Source organism: Ctenocephalides felis, unplaced genomic scaffold (genome assembly GCF_003426905.1).
Source record: "Ctenocephalides felis isolate EL2017-DRISC unplaced genomic scaffold, ASM342690v1 CF-g0.4_SCAFFOLD_01170, whole genome shotgun sequence".
NCBI classification, from domain to species: domain Eukaryota; kingdom Metazoa; phylum Arthropoda; class Insecta; order Siphonaptera; family Pulicidae; genus Ctenocephalides; species Ctenocephalides felis.
In genome coordinates this window covers 37,553,762-37,577,915 of record NW_020537324.1, presented here as the reverse complement: position 1 = coordinate 37,577,915, position 24,154 = coordinate 37,553,762, and the positions used below count along the sequence as shown (strand labels likewise).

Genomic DNA, 24,154 nt, shown 5'->3' with positions numbered 1-24,154 from the left:
ACATCCAAAAATAGGAGAAGAAAAAAATTATGGTTAAGTAATGATGAATAATCACAAGCGTTCAAAAAGCCAGGATTGACACCGTAAAGGGTGATGCTGTGTGTTTGGTAGCACTGAAAGAAAATCGGCCACTATGAGATACTTCAGGTAGGCCAGACGATTGATTTCCAACACTGCTGTGAACAAATAGAGGGACTATGCCAGGCAATTGATAGAAAACGGCCGGAATTGATGGCATTGTTTTTCATTACAATGCGAGGTCATGGTTGAGAAATTTTGTTGCATCCATCGTATAATCCAGAGTATGTCTGGAATCCAAACATAGCTCCCCACTGACTAACACTTGTACCGATCTCTGCAGGATTCTATCGATGGGATTAAATTGATTTCAAAAGTATAAAATTGAAAAAAACTCCATGAACTTTTTTCTTGGCTCTTGACATAATATATTATGCCCATTAAATTAAATTGAATTTGTAATAAGTACCATTTTACTTTACAGATTGCCATGACTTGACAGATTCTTATGGTTAAAATTTTGTCACAATATATGAAGGATGTAGCCGGTCAGAGAAGCCGCCTCTGCGAGAATTATGTGAGGCGGATGGATTTAACTTTATCTTCAGGTAATGATTCTTTTAATATAGAAGAATGTCTTTCAATCAGGGATTTATTACTCGCTAACTTTTACCACGCCGATAATAGTTCTTGTAAATCTTCAATAGTAGAGCTTACGGATGATCAACTTTCTGCCTTTTTATACAGGGTGTCTACGACCTTGACGTCAAGTCGAAACGGGGTGATAGTATTGATTTTTAATGTCCTGAAAAAAATTAGAAAAAAAAACTCACGTTGTTTGGAAATTATGAACTTTTAAGTGCAACCTAGATCTTTGATGGAATTATGACTACTTTTCGGTCATTGTAGTTAATTTTGACTAAATTTGTTCATTTAAACTTTGGAACTCACAACCGTGAATAAAATTTCTAGAACCAAAATAAAAAACAATAACACAATTCTCCAAGTTTTCAAGAAATAAAACTTTTTGTTGAACTATAAATTAAAATTTAAAAAATCGGTCCATTCTGAGAGGTTTTCTAATGTTACACAAAGGGTTAATATTTTTATTAATTATTATAAGTATCTTAAAAGGGAAATATACAAATTTGATTTGATTGCAATAGTTGCAAAATCTACACCATAAAAAAGTGGTGTGTTCACAATATTATACAACGATTTACTAAATGTTCTTACTAAATATTTATTCAGGGATTTATTCAAATAATACTTCATACTCATTAAATATTATTCTAATCCAATTTGGCATTCCGCAATCTGGCTAATTAAAATCTTTATATCAATCAGTTATTATACATTTGTTCAGATTAATTTTCTGATAGTTTTCAAATATGTCTTGCATGAACAATGATATCGTATGCAACATTTTTATTAGGTACCTATAGACATCGAAAAAAAATCGAAAATGAAATTTTTTTGAAATATTAGAAAAAATGGATGTATGTGAGTGTGTATGTATGTGTATATCGTATGTATGTGTGTATGTTTGGATATAATTTTTCATCCACGATTTTGAGAGGTTTAGATAGAGTTTAAAAAACATTCGATTCCTATTGACGATTGATTAAAGCAGGTCCAATCTTTGCAAAAATATTGAGCAAAAAGTGCAAAAAATGGCAATTCAGTTTTTGAGAGAACGGAGCGTCAGATTAGAATAATTCAAAAAACATTTTACTTTGGCTGACGGAATGAAGAATCAATTAAATAATTAGAAAGGCAAGTCCAGCGGTTTCGAAAATTGAGAAAATAATGTTAAAAAAAATTAAAAGTACAGATGTTGTTTGCATTTTGATACTTACGCACCCTGACATTTCTTCTCAGTTACGCGGCGCAGTAGGTGTTTGCAAAAAGTTTAAGATATTGTAAATTGATTTTTTTTTTTCAAAAGTTTTAAAAATGTTTAGCTTTTGCTGTAAAATGTCTTGCAAATTGGTGTAAAGCATAATGGTTTAATTAGCAAATTATAGTGTGAAATAGGATATTTTAATTATAACTTATAAAGTCAGTTTACAAGTCCTTTTCTATTTAATTTTAAGTATAGTTTATAATTGTTTTTAAATGTTGGTATTCTTCGACAGTGAGTTGGTGTTTGGAGCAAGTGGGAGCGGCGTGATAGATGTTCGGAACAAAGTTGCGCTCGTGGATGGAGGCGCACATCGTGCGACCCCGCCGCAAACAGTCGAGAGCAGCCAAAGATGCAGCGGCCACTGCCATTAATCGGCAACAAAAAAAGCAGAATGACGAAACGATAGTAATAATATATTTTTTTAAAACTCATAAGTATAGTAGACCAAAGAAAGAAACAAAACGGAATGATAATTACAATGCAAGTCTTTCTGAGGCTAAGTAAGCACACGCACACACACATACACACGCGCATAAATATACATATATATATATATATATATATATATATATATATATTTATATTAGGTTGGGAAAATTGAAATACATTATTTTTATATGAACTTCAGGACTTTATTTAACATTTGATTACATTTGGGTCAAATATGCACCATTTTGTTCGTAAATTTGTTGCCATTTTGAAGGTAATGTAACTATGCCTCTCTCATAGAAACCCTTACCCCTGGCAAAAAATTGAAAAGTCGATTTCTATAAGCCTATCTCAAACTGAACTTTTCTCCAGCAAAACTGTTCACCATGGACAGAAACAGATGGTAATCGTTTGGTGCCAAGTTTGAACTATGAGATAAATGCATGTAAACCTCTGGCCTTGTCCTGATGTGACACCATTTTTTTTATTGGCCAAAGCTGGGCGATTGATCCTTTCAGACATTTCACTGATTGACCCTACAATTCTGAGTTAAGAGTTTTGCCATGAGAGAGTTCACATTCAAACCCAATTCTGGTTTTGCCACCATTTCGTCAAACTCACCGCGATTCGATCAGGACAGTTTTTGCTTCACGTCGTTTTAAGTGATCCAGTCATCTTTTATTGATTTTCTTTTAGTATCCAGCCTTATTGAAATGGCGCCAAATAATTTTTTGTAAAATTTTTAGCTTTTGGGCAATCGAAATCGACTTACATGATGGTTGGACTTCATGATTTTTTTGAAATTTTCGACAATTGGCCATCCAGTACGCATGCGTTTTTGAAAAAGAAATTAGCCGACGGAATCGGCGAAACCAAAAATTTAGCTTTTACAGAATCAGGACCATAAACAATATTCACATTTTCAGTCGTCTATCTTGCATTTTTGCCGTTATCGAACAAAAAGTGTAAAATACTTCGTATTTTCTCTTTGCTAGGGTCAATTTTTGATGCGCGCTCAAACAAACTGAGCCAATCAATTACACAACTGTCTAATTATTTTTTTAGGACGTAATCTCATCTTTCTAGCGCCGCCTATTAGGATCTGACTTATACAAGCTGAGAGATACATAGTTGAAATAACTAACTATTGCAAACATAATAGATTTCTTTTTCCCTAATCTAATATAATTTGATAGATAAGTCCTGAATTGTATCAATAAATTGATATATGTTTCTTTTCTGAACAACTAATTTAATAGGTAAAGAACAATTCGGTTTTTGTATATGTTGATTACGACGTTTTTGAACTAAATACGTTCCATCATCAGGTTTTTCTGTCAAAAACAATTTTTATATAGACTAACAATATTAATGATGATGATTAGAAAGTATGAAAAAATTATAAAGGAATGGTTTATGTACCTCCAAAACGAACAAATAAGCTTTTATTGTACTTCAGAAAGAATCAAATCATAAATGAAATCTATTGTAATTTCAGCAAACGCAATGTGCTGATCAGACTGGATACTCAACGCTCAGTGCCTCAAACACTGGCGAATCATTGCATCGCGATGCATCGGGCAGTACGATTGCTCGTGTTGGCTCCCAGGGGGGTGCATTGGGTGCCAGTCTCTCTTCACCGGAAAGTGCGTACTCGACAGGTTACTCGACTGACGGTACTTCGCCAGGCGCAGCAGCTCCGCCGGAGTACTATATCAACATCCGTACTGGCACTCACTACTTTCAACGCGCACGAGATTCAGATGTGCAGAGTGCGGTCCAACGAACGGACCAGCTGAAAAATACTACTCTCAAGGTAGGTTAATCAGACAATAAAGATGTAATATTATATAGCTTCACAAACGTAAATATTTGCAAACAATAAATTATAGCACCTTACTTTTTAATAAAATGATTTCAATGATTACAAATAGTATTGTGCTGAAAAAAGAATAATCATTTGGAAAGATAAAAAACATTCAAACAAAGTAATTTGCTAATTGATTCTGCTGGCTGCACTAATAGTAGAAGAGCCAGTAAACTATTTGACTAACCTGTTTTCACAAAGCTAGAAATTTTTTAAATGATATTTCATTGTCGGTCCATTAAGGGGTTAGGGGTACTTGGAGGCACGAAAAAATGAGAATTTTCAGTATTTTTTTTGTTATTAAACGATGTTTTTACAAAAATATTAATACAGCATTATTGTACAATGTTTTGACTTGAAGTAACAAAAATTTTAGAAAAAAATATTAAATATTCCCAAAGTTATAGCTGTTTTTGTTGACCCTGTTTCAAAAAACGGTCCTGGCGGTGACCATCATAACTCCTTAGAGATTCATCTAAAATCAATCAAATAAAAAAAATAGTTTTATAAATAGATAATCCGGGGCCTGATCGAAGGTTTTCTTTTTTTTGCAAAAAATCAGAAAAAAGAATTTTTGCAAGAAATAAAAAAAAAATTAGATTTTGAGGTAAAAAATCAACAGTTAATTGGTCTTAAAAAATTAAAATTTTTGAAAAAATAAAAATCCTTCGATCAGGCCCGAGATTATTATATTTCATTAGAATTTACTAAGCGGTTTTTGAGTTACAGTGGTCACCGGTTCAAAAAACATAGTTTTGAGAAAAACGCGTTTAAAGTTTCACATTGGATTTACGTTCAGAAATTCGAATTATTGAATTACCTAAACCGAGTCATCTATTTTTAGGCCATATAATAATTCATCAGTCATTGTGCAAGTTTCCAAAATTTCCATTTTCTGTTTTAATAGTCACGACGCACAAGGGTATGGGCATTGCCATACATAATCGGCTCTACCCTCGTATTTAAATAATTTATAAGCAATTTTGAAGGTCTTCTTGAAAACATCCGATATACCCATCTTCAACTTTACGGCCGAGATATAATTGAAAATATGCCTAAGTGACCTCTTTTTCAAACTAAAATTTTGGCGTAACCATAAAAGATATCGAAAAAGAAATTACGTGATTCTACTCACATTGGCTTAGACATGTGGTCTAATCAATGTAGATTACTGATGCTAAATAATCATTTATCATTAGCTAAAAGGATTAAATAAATTAATGTTTTCGGGTAGTGCGTTTCGTTTGATTACTTTCTTATTAGCGTTATTCGAAGACCTATTGTTTTTCTTTTAGTACTGCAAATATTGTTCAAATCAAATTTGTGCAGCTAGTACACCCGCGCGTAACGCTAATAGTACCCTGCATCACGCACTGCTTCCCGACAGAACGAATTATCTGACATCTTTACAACTATCTGACCAGGTTCAGTAAAACTCCCACTTAATTCAACATCAGAAATGTGTTTTTGCTGCTTTTCAAAAATTTGTCATATGGTCCTTTTCATCCAACAGGTGGGATAAAAAGAGAGGTCTTGGAGGCAAACAGGTCCAATGTCTTATGCAAAATATTTCATGGGTATATGGGTATAGTTTTTACAGAGATAACATTATATATAACCTTAATCTGGTATTTCGTCAGAAATAGATTAGCAGTGTGCGCATAACTATTAATTTATTTAATTTATCTCTTGAAAAATTGATTTTTTAACTTAATTTACTTTTTTATTTTAGCTTTTACTTTAGCAAGCTTTTACAGAGGTTGTATAAAAAACTGTTGAATATATCTTAAAACTAACAATACATCTTAAAAAACGATTAAATAACGTTTGCTTAAAATTAAGGTCTCGTAAACTAAACAACAGTGCTCACAACCATAAAAACTAACAACGAAAGAAATTACTTTTGTTATGGATTTTCAAAAATTGCCATTTATCTTCCAGTCGCAACGACTTAAGAATCAAGTTGATTGCTTGATTGGTTATTTTCAAATATCGTTGTTAAAAAATCTTAACTTTACTTGTTTTTGTGATATCGGCGGAGGACCTTTCTATCCGGGGACCTTTAAGCCCCTCTCTACCTATATATACTTTAGTGTATTCAATATTTATGATGATACATAACTTTTAAAAATATAATTCTAGACGCCCGATGCGGTAGTTCAGAGTAGACATCGACGAGCTGAATCATGCTGCCCGCCATCTTTCGACAATGTACAAGGATCTAAACTTCTAGTATACCGCTCACCATTGCCTTCTGTTAAAAATTTAGATGGCAACACACCAGCTGTTGTTATTCAAGCACCTCCTTCGGTTCTCGGGGCTGCCACTTCTCCGTCTCCAAGGCAGCGCAGCAGAATCCGAACAAACCCTTGGATGACTGGATCAACATCGAGGTAAATAAAGAATTTTTGTATTAATACCGATATATGAATCTTGTCAAATGGGTTGGAGGATCTTTTCATGAAATCAACAAGTCATGGTTAGTAGGGTATAAAAATATAGTTGTTATTGATAATAATGTTTGAGTAGTTCGAGTTGCCCAATTAGATTAATAGATAGCAAAAGATAGATTCGCGTCTATTTAGTAGGCGAGATCGTGATCTCTTAATCTTTTTTTACTGATATTTCAATTTTTAGCTGACTGGGCAAATAAATAGCGAATAAAAATAAATGAAAACAAATCGATGCACATAACGTTTTTTCTTTGAGAAAGGGCAATTGCCCCCCAAAAAATTACCGTCAAATATCTCGGATTGTATCTGGACAGAAAATTAAGTTGGATACCGCACATAGATAAAAAAGCCAAGCAAATTGAAAACAAAAGCAAGTCCTTATACTGGCTCATAGGTCGCAAATCTAAGTTGTCACTAGAAAATAAGGTCCTTATCTATAAAGCTATCATAAAACCTATTTGGACATATGGGGTTGAGCTATGGGGCTGTGCAAGCAAAACACGGATTTTCATCATTCAGAAGGAAGATCAGAAGAAGGAAATATACTGTGCAGGAAGTAGTCCAAAGAAGAAGTGATTTAAATCATGCCAGACTACGGACTCACATGAACCCAACCGTTTCTCGGCTTCTAGCAAACCCCGGTATAAGGAGGCTCAAAGAAAAGCAATCTAGAGATATCATATAAGAAAGTAGAAATATCTCTCTGGAGATCCATCCAATGAAGATTAAAAATTATAGCCCAATAGCTTATAGAATGAATAGAAACTGTTCTGATTGCCATTAAATGTAAATAAAAAAATAAATAATAATATAGAAATAGCAGTATTGGTAAGAGGTGATGAAACACCAGTTTTTATTTGTAGTCAGTATCGGAAATTCGTTTTTGTGGAAGCACACATAAAGCAATTTTTTTTCATCTTTAATAGTAGAGTTTAACCGAAAAGACAAATTTTAGTTAATACGCAAAAAAATAAAACGGGTAGTTTTGGACTATATAAGGCAATCCTAATTAAAATCACTGTCTTATAAGTCTATGCATCTCATATTTACCTCCATATCAGAACCTTCGTCTTTTCGTGGAGCGTTACTGCCCACGTACTTCTAATTTTTTTTAGCGTAACATAAATATTATTGAAATTGCATTCTTTAAATAAATGTATAATATTTCGGTTTTATTGTTTTAGATTGAGTTCTGGAATCAGCAGTTCTGGAACTGCTTTGCCAGCGACTACTTTGTCCACTTGCAACTCATCGAAAACAAGTTTCAATGGTAGTGAAACTACCTCTTGTCTGAGTGCTAGTAGTTCATCGTGTTTAGCTCTTTCCAACAGTGCCGGGGAAAGTGCAAAAGAAACGAATGGGCCTATTTCTTCTGCAAATATTAACCCATCGGGGAAAGTTTTTACACCGATCTCAAGTAGACGCCAATCGCCTCGAGTGTCAAGACAACATATTATAAGTCCGAAGAGATATACGCGTGTATCAGGTAGAGAGAATATATTTTTTTGAAAATACCTTTTATTATTATTATAAAAAATCAAATATGTTTAACGCGATTTTGATTAATATGCACGTAAAATCGATAAATTGATGTATTTACATAGCCTAACATAATATCACCAGCATTTTACGATAAAAAATTTATATAACTAGTTATAAGTGGAAATTTGCCATTAAATCAAGTTGCAGGAACTTCCCGATATATTTAAATAATGGACTTAATCAATAAGAAATCAATATATTAATTTATGAATGATTTATAAGTATACCTAGATGCTGTAGACCGTCATTATGTGAGAAACTATTGAGGATTATTCAATTTTGTAAAATATTTTTTATTAAACATTATTGAAAATCGAACATATGCATAATACATACATGGTGTACTTTCTGAAAGTGCGGCTGATGAACCCAAATTCTTTTTATCGTCATAATAAACAGTTCCATAGAAATCATCGAAGAAAAATTTCAGAAAGCCCGGTCGATCGTTACCAAAAACTCATCAGCACGATTTTCAATCAATATTTTTCGAACAGTTCGTGAATTATAAAAATCGATTCAAGATTGTGGCTAAAAAACGTCGAAGAAATTTTTTACACCGGTTGTCGCGTAAAACTAATTTAACGCAAGTTATTATCGAATTGCATCGAATTGCTTTCAAAATTTTAAATCGGTTCAGTCGTTTTTGAGAAAACTTCGACGAATGGCAACTTTTCTTTCCGAAAAAAAGAAAAAGATAAAAAAAATCTACTTTAATAAGGTAAGGTTTTTTGTGACACTACATTGATTTACAATTTTTAACTTTCTTCTTAACGAGGGTAAGTTATAGAGATCGCAAAAAAATTAAAATGTAATCATTCGATTCTTGTTGATGGGGATACGAGCTGATTAGTTGATTAGTCTGGCCGTTTCGAAGATACGGGGAAAAAAGTGTAAAAATTGTAATTTATTTTCATATTGCGGAAATATAAATTTCACGTTGTTAATATAAGTCTGTGGATTTTTACTTTATTAATTATTCTGTTTTACTATTAAATGCAGAAAGTATTATATTTTATTTGTAAAACGACATCAACGACTATAAACGACTATTATAGTAAAAAGATAACGATTTCCTTTCAAGTTTATTGTACCTAGGAGTTAGAGGATCTAGAAATCTGATTATTGGATTGTAAATTTATATAACTAGTTCACTATATTGAACCGGTTGTTCACGCCAAATTAGACGTGACAACGTTGAACTCATATTTCTCAGAAAATATTGCATTTTGCAACGACGCATAAAGCTTCGCATCTCAAGATTCAACTACGAAGGGTCCTGCTAGGTACCTGAAGGCGGCACATAGGCATAGTCTAGACCCGGTCGCCAAACTATCAGCATTCAAATACTCCAATATTATTTCAATACTCAAACTATATCATACAAACAATGTGAAGTTATATATTACAATAAATTAGTGCAATCTTCTTGTTATTAATTAATCTTTACAATCAAACGGTCGATAGAGCCACTAATTCTATCTGGTCCTTGAGCTTACAACTTCAACAAAAAACACCGGTAATACCGGTATTTATATTATTCTAAAAAATGTAAACAAAATTGAAATATTGAGTAAATTTGATAAATAAACCTAATATAAATAAAAAATAAAAACATAGAAATAAAAGATGAAGTTTGTAAAAATGTCTTGACAAAAGTATAGATAGTTTCCTGTATCGCCAAAAACAGTTTCATAAAGAATGTTATTAAGTATATTTTATGAAAATCAGATTTTTTTCGCTATTAATTTCAAATCCGATACTGTGTTTTAATAAACAAAACATGAACTAGTTCTTATGATTAATAATAATAATTAATTTATTATGTACAAAGTTAGAACAAAAATGAAGATTACCCAGTGGTAAGCTTTATTTTATAGATTTTGCTATTTATGGTATAAAATATTTTGGCGCCGATGTCAAAAAAAAAACGTTACATTTTCAAATGAGAGTATATCTTATCTTATCAAATGAGAAAATATATATCTTATTACTCCGTATTAGTGGGTACCCACTTAGTAAATTATCAGAATATTTGCTGAATGTCTTTGTGATAGTTTGTAATTTAAATAGAAAATAATAAAAATATCAGTACGATTCTATTTATTGTGACACGGTATGAAGCTCTTTGGAAAGCAATAAATATTCAGTTTAATAAAAAGTTGAGATAATATTTTGCTACTTGTTTATACAATAGAACGACCTAAAAAATCATGTACTTCAAGCGATTATGAAATTTAAAGTTTGAAGGTTCCGAAAAACATAAATTCAAGTGTAACATATATCAACTAGCTAGTAGCGCCTATGTTTCCGTACTGAAAATACCGGTATTTTTAATGCAAAAGTAAGCACATACCGCCGAAAATTTATACGGTACACCGGCTTTTTAGTACACCGGTATCATATTTCCTTAACTATTAGATATTTTATTAGGTTACTATCAAAAATTTTATTTGTATGTCTAAATAATGTTTTATAATCGATTAGGTAAATATGACGAGAGTTACGTATACGAAAAAGAAACGGATATTCTCAGTGATAGCGACCCTACTGATTGCGAACAGGATTTAATGGGTTGCGGAGTGGGTTACAATTCAGATACTGGGGGCGAAGAAGCTGGGGATGAAGATACGGCTTTCGACGAAATGGATTACATCGATGCAGAGTGCGGATACACGACTCTGGATGATGCTAACGACTTTAAATTCAAGAATACTGGAAGATGTACTTACCACGGATATCATGAGGTAATGGATAAATTTTGGTTATCTTTTGTTTTAGATCTTCGATAGTTTTAAAGCATGGGTTTTCCGTGGCTCGGTATAAGCTTCAAATTAGTAATTATAAGTTTAATATCCGCTTCGGACAGTCTGATGTAAAGCAGTATGACATCGATTTTTACTTGAAAATATATATATATATATATATATGTATCCAAGTGAAAAAAGCTTTTCAGCATTGCTCTGTCAAAAAGTGAATCATATGTCAGTACTATTAGAGACATCCTTATGTAATAAAATATATCAAACTTAGATAAGGTCTATAAATAAAATCTAATTTATAAGAAAATCATCACAACAAGCGTTAACATTTTGTCAAAAATGGTGAAACGTTTTTAAAATTTTAAAAGCCATTCGATGAAACAAGGTATATTAGTTTTTTGCAACGATCGGTAGATTAGTGCAAAACTTTTAGACCACGTTTTTGCCAATTATCTCTTATTTGATCTTGAAAATTTTAAAAATGTTCGAAATATATGATTAGGAGACCGTGCTGATTTGTTTTTGATTGAAGAAATTTAGTTTGACGATTTTAATAAAATTTTGCAATTATTGTCTAAACAAAAATCCTAAAACATCATAGACCTACGAAATGTGATTTAATTATAATTACTCATTAAAGTTTGTGATAATTAACTTTATTCTCAAAATGAAGAGTGAAGATTTTATTATTTCAGTTTTAAAAGATAGCATCTCACAAATCATTGAGTTGGATCAGAAAGTTCAAGCAATTTGTCTGAAGCTAAAATATCACTTACAATTAGTTTAACATTGATTTCAGGTGATACCACCTATTTTGGCGACGGATGCTGCAGCACGACGAAGAGAATGCTATTTGCGACGAAGCGCTAGGAGGTATATATTATATGCAACGATTTTTAGGTTTTCATAATAAGTAATTTATTTATATCAAGTCCAAGTTTCCAATTTTTTTAAATTTAACTTTTTTTGCCTTAAGCGAAATATATATTTGATATAGAGGATAGATAATCTGTAAGATTTTATAATTAACTTCCCGCAGGGCAAAACCTTCTGAACATTTTGACATACCTTAGAAAAAGTGAATGTATGAGTGTGTGCGTGTATGTATACATATTTTCGACGACGATTTCGGGAACACGGATGAAGCGATTTAAATAATTCAAAAAACATTCGATTTGTATTGATAAGGAGACGTGCTGATTAGTTTTTGGCGAAGGCAGGTCCAGCCGTTCCGAAGATATGGGGCAAAAAGTGCCAAGACGGTAACTCAGTTTTTAAGAGAACCGAGCGTCCGATTTGAATAATTCAAAAAACATTTTACTTGTATTAAGTACTGCTCAAATTTTCATGAAGGCAGGTCTGGAGGTTTTGGAGATAAAAAAAAGTGCCATTACATCACAACAAGCGTTAACATTTTGTCAAAAATGGTGAAACGTTTTTAAAATTTTAAAAGCCATTCGATGAAACAAGGTATATTAGTTTTTTGCAACGATCGGTAGATTAGTGCAAAACTTTTAGACCACGTTTTTGCCAATTATCTCTTATTTGATCTTGAAAATTTTAAAAATGTTCGAAATATATGATTAGGAGACCGTGCTGATTTGTTTTTGATTGAAGAAATTTAGTTTGACGATTTTAATAAAATTTTGCAAAGTGATCATTTATTGTCTAAACAAAAATCCTAAAACATCATAGACCTACGAAATGTGATTTAATTATAATTACTCATTAAAGTTTGTGATAATTAACTTTATTCTCAAAATGAAGAGTGAAGATTTTATTATTTCAGTTTTAAAAGATAGCATCTCACAAATCATTGAGTTGGATCAGAAAGTTCAAGCAATTTGTCTGAAGCTAAAATATCACTTACAATTAGTTTAACATTGATTTCAGGTGATACCACCTATTTTGGCGACGGATGCTGCAGCACGACGAAGAGAATGCTATTTGCGACGAAGCGCTAGGAGGTATATATTATATGCAACGATTTTTAGGTTTTCATAATAAGTAATTTATTTATATCAAGTCCAAGTTTCCAATTTTTTTAAATTTAACTTTTTTTGCCTTAAGCGAAAATATATTTGATATAGAGGATAGATAATCTGTAAGATTTTATAATTAACTTCCCGCAGGGCAAAACCTTCTGAACATTTTGACATACCTTAGAAAAAGTGAATGTATGAGTGTGTGCGTGTATGTATACATATTTTCGACGACGATTTCGGGAACACGGATGAAGCGATTTAAATAATTCAAAAAACATTCGATTTGTATTGATAAGGAGACGTGCTGATTAGTTTTTGGCGAAGGCAGGTCCAGCCGTTCCGAAGATATGGGGCAAAAAGTGCCAAGACGGTAACTCAGTTTTTAAGAGAACCGAGCGTCCGATTTGAATAATTCAAAAAACATTTTACTTGTATTAAGTACTGCTCAAATTTTCATGAAGGCAGGTCTGGAGGTTTTGGAGATAAAAAAAAGTGCCATTAGACATATGCACATCAAATTATCAGATATTTTATAGAGATTTTAACAATAAGTATAAATTTTGTTTACATTCCTATGGATTCCGTACGAATGTTTATCCGTTAGACGGCGACGCGGCGCTTACGCGCTTCGGTATTTCATCTCTATGCAGTTAAAGCAATACGATTGCTTTGAAAAAAAGTTCAGGATTTTCAAAATATTTCAAAATAAACTTTTCTTCAAAGTTTTTTTTTTTTAAAAAAAAGTAAATTTTTGTCAAAAATTTATAGTTTCTCTAAAATCTAATTTTTTCAGAGTATTTTTTTTCAAAATTGTTAATCTTTTCAAAAAAAAAATTTTTGGTACGGGAAGTTCCAGCAATTTGCCTTAAGGCACGATGCCATGCGCCCTAGTTTTTTTACTACTTGGGCTAATAAAAATAGTGCTAAATAAAACGTATTATTTTGCAGCGATTTTCACCCATGCGCTCTGTTCAACATTCAATACCTTATAATTAAAAAAGTAAATTGAGTTAAAAAAGCAATTCTGCAAGAGATAAATAAAATAAATAATTATTTCAAGTCATGGTTATATAAAGCGTTATCTCTGTAAAAATGTATCCAGGAAATTTATATTTTGCATTCGTTGAATAATATACCTATTGTTGCGTAAAATCTCTTTAAAATCAAAAATTTGACATTGGACCTGCCACCTGGCGGTCCCATTTTACGCGAAAAAATAACACAAGCCCACGGTGATTACATGAGGCAGTTTTGCTTAACATAGTCAGATATTTGTTCTTTGATATGTGTTATTTGTTGTGACATAATTAGTTTGCATTTCACAATATAATTGCTCAAAGTCAAATTGATCCTTTGTGCCCCTCCTCACAAATCACTAAATTTTTTTTACAGGAGGAGTGCAAAACAAATTGAGCAGAGAGCACGGCGCAGTGAACGATGCAAACGACGAGAAGAATTTAAAAACAAGTATGTATTAAAATTGATTTAATATTATATATATTATAATATATATATATATTATATATATATACATATTATATATATATATATATATATATATATATATATATAGTATATTGTAAACCATCACTAATGATTTTTAATTCTAAAAGAATTACTTTTGATGACGTTAGATTTTGCTTCTATTGGGTTTTGCCAATCAAATCTTAAAAGACATAATAGCTGAATTGAAACATAACAGAAATTAAACATAATTTAAAATAAAATTAGTGACCGAAAAATTAATAAAAAAAAAGAGTGCGCGTAAGGATCACACGCCATTGAAGTAAAACTTATTTGCAATTATATTATAGCAAATTTAAGTTGAGTAAAAATAAATACATCATATGAACCTTTTGAATAATGTTTATTAGTAATATGGTAACACTCGTGATGCACACATTTATTAGTGTCGTCAATCATTATACATATTTATATAATGATAAATTATAAATTATATATTTATGATTACATTAAAAATATGTATAATATTTACAAACAATAATGTAATGAAAGTCGTACTTGAAATATGACATGATCGTTTTAAAGTAATTGCTGATTAATAAATTCTATAATATTCATTCACACAGTGGATTATGTTAAACAACGCCTAAACAACTATTGTTTTTGCAAATTAACTCATCCTGTCACAATTGTGTTTGAAGAACTTCATGTAATTAAAATTAACATACATTCATTTACTGTTTGTATTTTTTTACTTTTTCGCTGACGATATAATCTCATTCCTTGAACAGCTGTAATATCCGTCTTGTCTAACAAATTGAAGCCATACTTTTATATTTGTTTTATTTATCAAGCCCTGCACATAGCTTGATCTATGAATCATTTGCTTTTTTATGTGAACGTTAATGCAATGATCATCATCAATATTTCGAGGTAATAAATTAACCATATTATTAATGTCAACAGGCACATTTATAATTTGGCCAAACATTCCAAATTGTCCATTTGCATGTCGCAATCGTCTAATTTGCATGAAACACAACCTAGGTGAAATTAACCTTTCAGATACATTATTTAGTTTATATAGATAATTTAGTATAGGTGGAAATACAAACCCGTTAAACTTGCACAAAGTGGGAATTTTACCCGAATTTAATATCTTTCGACAAGTTTGACATCCAACCTGATTATTTAAATCAATATTCAAAAAACATTATTAAGAATTTGTTTTTGAGCATCATTTGATATTTCTAAGTCACTTTGAAGCCAAAGTCGATCACATACAAAACATACATAGCAATTAACCTTTCAGATACATTATTTAGTTTATATAGATAATTTAGTATAGGTGGAAATACAAACCCGTTAAACTTGCACAAAGTGGGAATTTACCCGAATTTAATATCTTTCGACAGTTTGACATCCAACCGGATTATTTAAATCAATATTCAAAAAACATTATTAAGAATTTGTTTTTGAGCATCATTGTGATATTTCTAAGTCACTTTGAAGCCAAAGTCGATCACATACAACATACATAGCCAAAGATCATTTCTTACGCAGCGCAGATTTTCCTTAGTTTCATTATTTATTTGCGATCATTTGCCTACAATTATTATGGGGGACGGGATAAAATATTCTTCCGATCCTGACATTTTTATTACTCACGAATTATACTGCTAACCCATGTCGCGCCTAAAGAAGTTTTACTTCAAAATGTTAGAGACCACGAGCTAAATACAAAACTCAAGTGAAGAGTCGACACATTTTGTTTTGTTTTTGACATATGATTTGACATTTGATGTATTTTTTTGTTTTGCTCGCAGACTAGATCGAATAATTGCGATAGCTGCGCTTACTAGCGTCGTAGTCTTCAACTTCACGTTGGCGTTTTCGTTGCATTTGTACGGATTTACACCCGTGTCGCGCCTAAAGAAGTTTTTACACCCATGTCGCGCCTAAAGAAGTTTTACTTCAAAAATTCCAAAGTTTAGATAGAATGTTTCAGATCGGTCTTGTTTGATCGGTAGTTTGTTGTTTTGTGGCGTACTCTTGCTCTTATTATGCAACTTTACTATCAAGACTCAAAAAATGTATATTTTAGCATCAATAGCATCATAGCAACAACCGTATCCCCAAAGCTCTATACCATATGTTCAAATAGAAAGTCTTGTGTTGTTTATTATCACCTTCTAAATGTTGCATTTAAATATTTATTATAAAAATATGCAGTCAATTGAAGTACGAAGAAAATTGTATGTTATTTAATATATAGCAAAAATAATAGTTTTTGTTTCCAAAAAATATAAGAGATATGTTTGTACCAATTTCATTTCTAATATTCCTCTGCAATATCTTAATTTTGTTATTAGATCTTGCCACCGATCTGAGTTAATATATATGGTTTTCTTCCTTTCAGGCAACAATTATCAATTCAATCAACCGCAGATTACAGCGATGGTGGCAGAAAAAGCAAGTCCATTCGAAGGATAGAACAGGGCACCAGAAGTCTTGGAGGCACACCGTTATCGTTAAGACGTCATGCACATTCTGCAGCGGCTGCCGATAAAAAGCAATATCATTCAACAAAGTCTCCAAAATTAGAGGTTCGATTAAATTTATTTGGTTTACGACACATATTTTAGTTTAAATGGTATTCATAGTACTCATTAGGGTTTGTCGGTTTTCAAAAACCGGTTTTAAAAAACGTTTTTTTGCGAAAATTATGGAATTCGAAAACCGGTTTTTTAGTGTTAAACTTAACAAAAAGAGTTTTAAACCCGTTTTTTAAAAAGAGTTTTTAAAAGAACAAAAAGCTCAGAATTATTATATCAGGCTTTAAAAACAATTAAGCATAATTTGGTCGCAAGTATGAGAGTATTTTTTATTTCAGTAGCAGTTCGATAGACTTTCTCAGTTTTTTTGAAATCATATTTTATTAAACAAAAAAAAAACAATTGGAATGTTTAAAATTAATTAATTAAAATTGCTCGGATCAGGCAATACTTGAGTTTAGCCTAATTATTTTTGAAACTAAAATTGATATTAACAAGTATGTATCAACATGTATATATATATATATATATTATATATATATATATATATATTTAAAAATGTATTGTTTTTATTTATTCGAAAACTTTCCTTTCACTATCATAAAAATATTTTCATTCTTATATGTGAAAATAATGCATGGATAACGAATGATTATTTTCAAAGTTATTTAATCAAATTAAACTATTATTTTTTAGCTCTACTAATTAAAATTAAAATAACTTTGTTTACTATCCATAAAATTGAGCAATAAATAAATTCAGTCAAATACTGCTCTAAATAACACAGCGGATGAATTACAGAATATTCGAGCAAAAATTTATTTATTTCTATTATATATAAAATTCGAAAACCGGCTAAAACCGGTTTTTTAGCAAAAATAAAATTCGAAAACCGGTTTTCAGAAATGTCGGTTTTTGTATAAACCCTAGTACTCATGCATATTTCATATAATCCCTAGAAGGAAGCTCAACTCTTTTTTACTGTACACCAGTATTATATAACTAAACTTACCAGAAAATATATTTGCACATAAATATTTCATATTCTATATTTGTATTAACAATATGAATTTATAATTATTAATATGGTATATTTGTTTGTTACTTAGGTCCGAACTAAGAAACGATCAAATTCTGTCAGTTTTGCTGAAGGAATGAGAAGGGATTTCGTTCGCAATAACCTTACAAATTGCGATTCCGAAATCGCTATAATGGAGGCCGATAAGGAAGCAGACCAGAAGTATAAAGAATTGATTTTAGAAGCCGAAAATATCCTTGTCAGTATGAAAAGTGCAACGCCATCACCACGACATAGGCCGATGCCCAATATACCAGCAAACAAACGTGTAGAACATTTACGGTCAACGGAGATAGATTTGGTATTTCTTAAAAATCGCGTTGAGGATGCATCGGTAACGAATAGTCCAAAAGCAAAGGCCTCACCAAGATTCAGTCCAAAGAAAAATCATATATCTAACTTTATAATAAGCAATTCCCCAGAATTAAGCAGAAAGGACTCAAGTGATTTCACTGTTAAACAAATTACAAATCAACATGCTTTGAAAAGTATGCCTTCTAATTTTGCTCCGGTATGCCCTAAATCTCCGGCAGTTATGAGAAAAATATATACTAATCGTTTGGGATTCAGTGACAGAAACTCCCAAGTTAAAGTGAATGGAAGAATTATGAACGAAGATAGTGAGACAGCTAAAAATGAAAATGCTCACAAAGAGAGGTTTAATATTCAATCACAGATGAAAAATTTACGCGTTGAAGACGATAGTGACTCGTGCGAAAACGATAAGAGCAATTATGTAAAATCTGATGCTGCAAGGCTGATGGGTGCAAATAATCAGATCATTGTGAAACCTGGTCTCGGACGTGCGAATGGAGTCCGACTGAATCTAGAATCGTCTAGCTCAGAATCTGACGGCAGACATCAAAAGGATGAATTCAAAAAGCATAAAAAACCGCCGTTAATATCTTTTAGCTCTGTTGATATGGGGCATAAAATTCAAGATACAGCGTATTGTCCTCAAAGCGAACCTGTTAAAAGAAAGGTTTATAATTGTAGCATGACATATGATCGAATTCAAAAAACCTTGAAAGAGCCTGAAGGAATAAATGCGCGATTACTGGGTGACGAAAATATTTTGAATGATGATACGGGTGAGATATGTAAATTATGCATATATTTGTATATATATATATATATATATATATATATATTATTTATTTATTTATACTAGATGACCCGACAGACGTTGTCCTGTACCCATGTCTACAACTTATATTTAATATTTACCGTTTACCTAAAAATAATAATTATTGTTTTTTGAATTACTCTTTACGCCAAAATGCGTATACGCTTATAATATGAGCGATGTTAAATGTAGAACTGCTTTAAATAAAATGCTGAGTCTCAATTCCCACACTATATTGGAAATTGAAGTCTTTTAAACGGTATACTCGTAAGATAACCATTACCATAGTATTACACCGGTACTTTAAGTTGGGTTAAATTAATTTAATTTTTTATTATTTATGATATCCAAAATTGTATCTTAAATTTCTCCTAATTGATATTGTGAGGGCCGAATTGTATGTCTTCAGCTTTACGTTCCCTTTGTTGTTATAAAGTGAAGTTTTTACGAATTTTAAAAATATTGTGGAAAGATTAGTAAATGATGCAAAGAAATTATATATTAAAAAAAAATATATTGAAAATTTAATATCCGAATCTTGTGCCCCCTAAAGCGTGCGCTCGAATTTTTTGCATGCATCGCATTTAAGGTAGGACCGGCCCTGATTAATACTAAATTTCATATTTTAAGTGAATTAATTTCGTCATATCATGTTCATATGTGTATCATTAAATCTGCCATACATATACTGTATCTTATATTATTTTAATTTCTGGCACATCTCAGTTGCTTTTTGGCAATAATAATATAGACATTTCTATTTCTAATTTATAATCATTTTTAATGCAATCAATAACATGTAGTTTTTTGCATTTTTTTCCAATTATTTGTACAATATTGCACATATATCCCAGTACTTTATAATCACATACATCCCTGAAAATTTTCTTAACAAACTTCAGAAAGATTTATCAAAATCCGAATAATAGTTTAGGAGGAGTATACAGTGAGTGCTTGTAATTTAATATAAACTTTATATAATAGCAATAAAACTCAAATTGATTCTACGTTTTAGTTAGAAACCGTTTGCATGTGAAAAAGAAAAGGCCTGTTTTCAGGGTTTTCCCGGCAATTATTCGATTTTTTCTCGCCGTAAGAACCATCTTTGGACTTTAACTAACATTTTAAAAAAAGAATTGGCCAAATTGGTCTAGACGTTTTTGAGTTATGCGCTTACAAACACATTTTACGATCCATTTTTATATATAAGATAAGCCCGGCTCCGGCAACCTGATATCGTGCAGCAGCGATGTCCATTCTCACTTGAAAATATATGATTTAAGCTGTCGACTAACAAATATTAAAACTATTTTCAAAAAACGTAAGATTTATCGCAAAAAACATGATTTTAACAAAAATATAATATGGTGAATTTGTAATAAGGTAAATAAGAATACTACACGGCGAAGTGACTCTACTGTTGGGGGCTTTAACAAGGCCATGACTACCATAGACCATATTTTAGCATCACTTTTTCAAATTTGAGATGTCATCTAGGCATTATTTTTGATTATAATGAAACATGGTCAGGCAGTGATCTATTCGTGATCAGATTTTTCGTTGGGCTTTTTATACGGCACGGTGTCCATACTGAAGTACACACCAAGGAGACCGTAGACACTTGTTCTTCAGACTCGTTTAACCGGTTCAGAGAATTAACTGAGGCTAATAGATCGTGTTACTATCAATTGCAGACTCTAGGGATGAAAACATGTTATCTCGTATAATCTATGATCTATATATGCGTATATTAGAGCTGAATAACTCCGGAGTTAATTATCCCCGGAAATATAACACTCATCTTGAAATTATAGCCAGAAATAAATCATATCCTCATATGTCTGACTTCTCTAACAGTTTTCTGGATCATTTAGCACGTACAGATGTTTGCTTGTGTCATTTTGCCACTACACGAAATAAGTGGTCGCATTATGACTTCACTACAGGCGACCCTTTCCTCTGTCTGTGTTTGTTCATTCCGTTTGCATACAAGATTCAATGTTTTCACAAATATAATTTTTACATTTTTTATTTTTCAAAATTATTACTCCGCGTCAATTGTTATCGGCGCGAAATAGGTATCCATCGTCGATGTCTTCAAAATTCATAAGTTTGTAATGTTATTTAAATGCCTTATATATAGAAGATTTAATGATTTTTAATTATTCTCATAACTTTGTGATTAAAAAGTTTGTATGTTCGTACGCTCTTTCATTCAGATGAAGTTCCATTTCAGAATATGTGTCAAATAATTTCATATGTTCAAATATCAATAAAATCAAAAGAAACACAATAAAGAAATAAGTTTGACCCTTTTTGCTTAATTTTATATTGAAATTATTTAATTATTGAGAATGTGCTCAAGGAATTTTTTATGACAGAATGTGCTCAAGTACAAAGTGCTGCACGGGAACAGGAAAGTCCAATATGACGGCCCGAGAAGCAAAGACTTTGCTAAAACTAGTGATTATAGAAAAATATTCAATAAGTTAAAGGAAGATTTCTCTAGTTTAATTATATACTCGTACTCGTATAGCTAATTTTGTCGTAAATGTTTTGGAAAGGAGATATTGTGAAAAACTGTTGACGCCATTTTTTCAATATGCCGGATCTTGTGACAAAAATTAGAGGTGGCAAAGTTGAATATCGTGAAGAGCACACCGAAAACTATAATATTACCCATTTTCAAAGCTCCCCGAAAATTTTTCATGCTAAACTAGAATGGACTATGTTAATATAAACCGAGTATAGTGTAGTTTTAAGAAAAATCACTTTATGGGAAGTGAACAAAAACGAAAGGTGAAACCATGGTGAACAGATGGCAACGCGTTCTACAGTAGATAAATATATTGATATTGGCATAGAAATTATATGCGTTAATAAGACCCGAGAAAAGACCGATCAGCATAATTCTTAGATTTTAAATTTGCGAGTAAATTTTTATTCAGAAGTTTAAAGCTATTCATTTTCCATTAGGGGGGAGTCTGCTTTAGAGGCTACAAAAAATCGATTTTTTGAGGAATTTTTAGAGAAGGAAATAAATATTTAATTGAAACGAAACTTTCAGGTTTCATTGTAATAGATTTCAATATTCTTCTCAAATATTTTCATTAAAATAAATGTCATAATATGCCAGTGTCGTGTGGAGGGAAAGATGCAGGTCACAATTTCCATCAGAAACGAAAAAAAAAAACAAATTAATAGTTTCAATAGTATAGATTCTAGTTAAATCTAAAAAACGGAAGAAAGTGAGAAATTCAACCATTTTTCGCTTTTGTGAAAAAAAAATCACTTTAGATTGTTCAAAAAGTGGGTTAATTATAACTTTTTTTAAGGTTTTTTAGGTTCAACTAGTAGAGAATTTAATTCTGAATACAATCAATTTTGTCTCATTTCGATAGGTCGTTAAGTTTTTTCCTATCTCTCCTGACAAGAAAATTGAAAAAATGAAAAACCGAGAAACCGCGCGTAGAAGTTTTCGTTCCGCTCATATACCTGCTCGACGCTTGCTCACTATTTCTTCTGTAACTCCGAAAATAATTTGAATTTGTTTCTCAAATTTTGGGGATATATTCTTGCATAGTTTGGGAAAACATTTTTGTTTAAAAAAAAAACGATTTTGTGAAGCCCCTAAAGTAGGCTAAACTTAAGCTCAATAGAATATATGAACTTATTTTCTAGGTAAATGCCACAATAACCTTCGAGTGAAAGTGGCGCAATTGCGCCGCGAACGACTCACAGCCGAGGCGAACGCGATGGGCTCCGCCGAGCCGAGCAGTTGCCTGCAGCAGCAGATCTCACAAATGCGACGGCAAATTCTGCTGCACACTCTGGAAGGCCTCAAACGAAGTTTGCAAGACCAGTCTGCGTCATTGCACACCAATTACTGCAAAGCAAGTAATTCAAAAGCTAAAGAAATTAACAATGAGTGAATGGTAGCATCGAAAGTGTTTTTTATAAAAATTTGCATGGGTTTAGATCGATTATATGATCTTTTAAACGTAAGTAAAATATGATGCGGCCTTGTATATAATGTGGGTGTATAAAGTAGTATTTTTATTATGAGAACATTCATGACAATACTTATGAAAATGATAATGATAAATATTTTGAGCCTGGAAGTGGTGAGTCTGATTAAGTATCTAAATGAATTTTAGTTGATAACTATTGAAATAACGATATATGTTAAATTTGTGGTATTCCAAACTAGTCAAATAAAATAGAAATAAAGTTTTTATATGAATCTGTGCGAAAAGTTATAGTTCTAGGTAATAATGTGATTATTATTGATTCGTTAATGAAGTTTGATGCGTATGAATTTTGTTATGTTTATTACAATTGCTTTCGTTATTTTTTGTGTAATAGTTTTAATCTATTACTATTTATTAGGCTGCGCATTCAAAATGTTAAAGGCACTATTTATTAAGCTGCGCAATTAAAACTGTTTAATTGTATCGACAGCACAATTTATTTATAGAAATGATTTCATATTTAATTTATTATTAAATGTAATTAAAACCCTCGTCCAAAAATACTAGCAAAAATAGGTTAATATTTAAATTAAAAATAGCTAAAAAATAATTGACTCAAACGTTTTTCTTTTCACAATAAAATTAATAGCCGGGTTGCGAAAAATATTTAATAAATGAATCAAAGTTGCAATATTAATAACTACTTTATGATGTATTTTAATGGCATAAATTTAATAGAACATATATAGAAAAATAATATATTTCTATGAAGAAATTATATCTAAGAACTATATATTAAATTATATTTTATTCATGGGTTTGTCTAATGATTTATGAGTAACATACGCATAAGCATGTGTTCATTTTTCTCGTTTATATTTCACAGGGATCAAATAATTTATGACCGTAAAATCAAATATAATTTCATTCATTCCGAAAGTGCACACTGTTTGTTTGACCTATATATTATAAAAATATATTAGAGGTCTCGGAAGCGGGTT

The 24,154-nt window shown here is 31.4% G+C and overlaps 1 protein-coding gene across 1 annotated transcript; it reads left to right on the top strand.

The window, feature by feature from the left end:
- The first annotated feature begins 564 nt into the window (after positions 1-564).
- Positions 565-23,114, top strand: LOC113367191. The gene is made up of 10 exons (XM_026608820.1): positions 565-626; positions 2,157-2,329; positions 3,852-4,169; positions 6,363-6,595; positions 7,912-8,159; positions 10,700-10,959; positions 11,774-11,847; positions 16,843-17,029; positions 18,088-19,147; positions 22,864-23,114. The coding sequence occupies exons 2-10, from the start codon at positions 2,195-2,197 to the stop codon at positions 23,112-23,114; spliced, it is 2,766 nt and encodes a 921-aa protein (XP_026464605.1). The 5' UTR covers positions 565-626; positions 2,157-2,194.
- The last annotated feature ends 1,040 nt before the right edge of the window (positions 23,115-24,154 follow it).

Coding starts and splice junctions, on each gene's coding strand:
- LOC113367191 (XM_026608820.1), top strand. CDS start 2,195: ATGTTCGGAACAAAGTTGCGCTCGTGGATGGAGGCGCACATCGTGCGA. Junction 10,960..11,773: donor CTTACCACGGATATCATGAG/GTAATGGATAAA, acceptor CATTGATTTCAG/GTGATACCACCTATTTTGGC. Junction 19,148..22,863: donor TATTTTGAATGATGATACGG/GTGAGATATGTA, acceptor CTTATTTTCTAG/GTAAATGCCACAATAACCTT.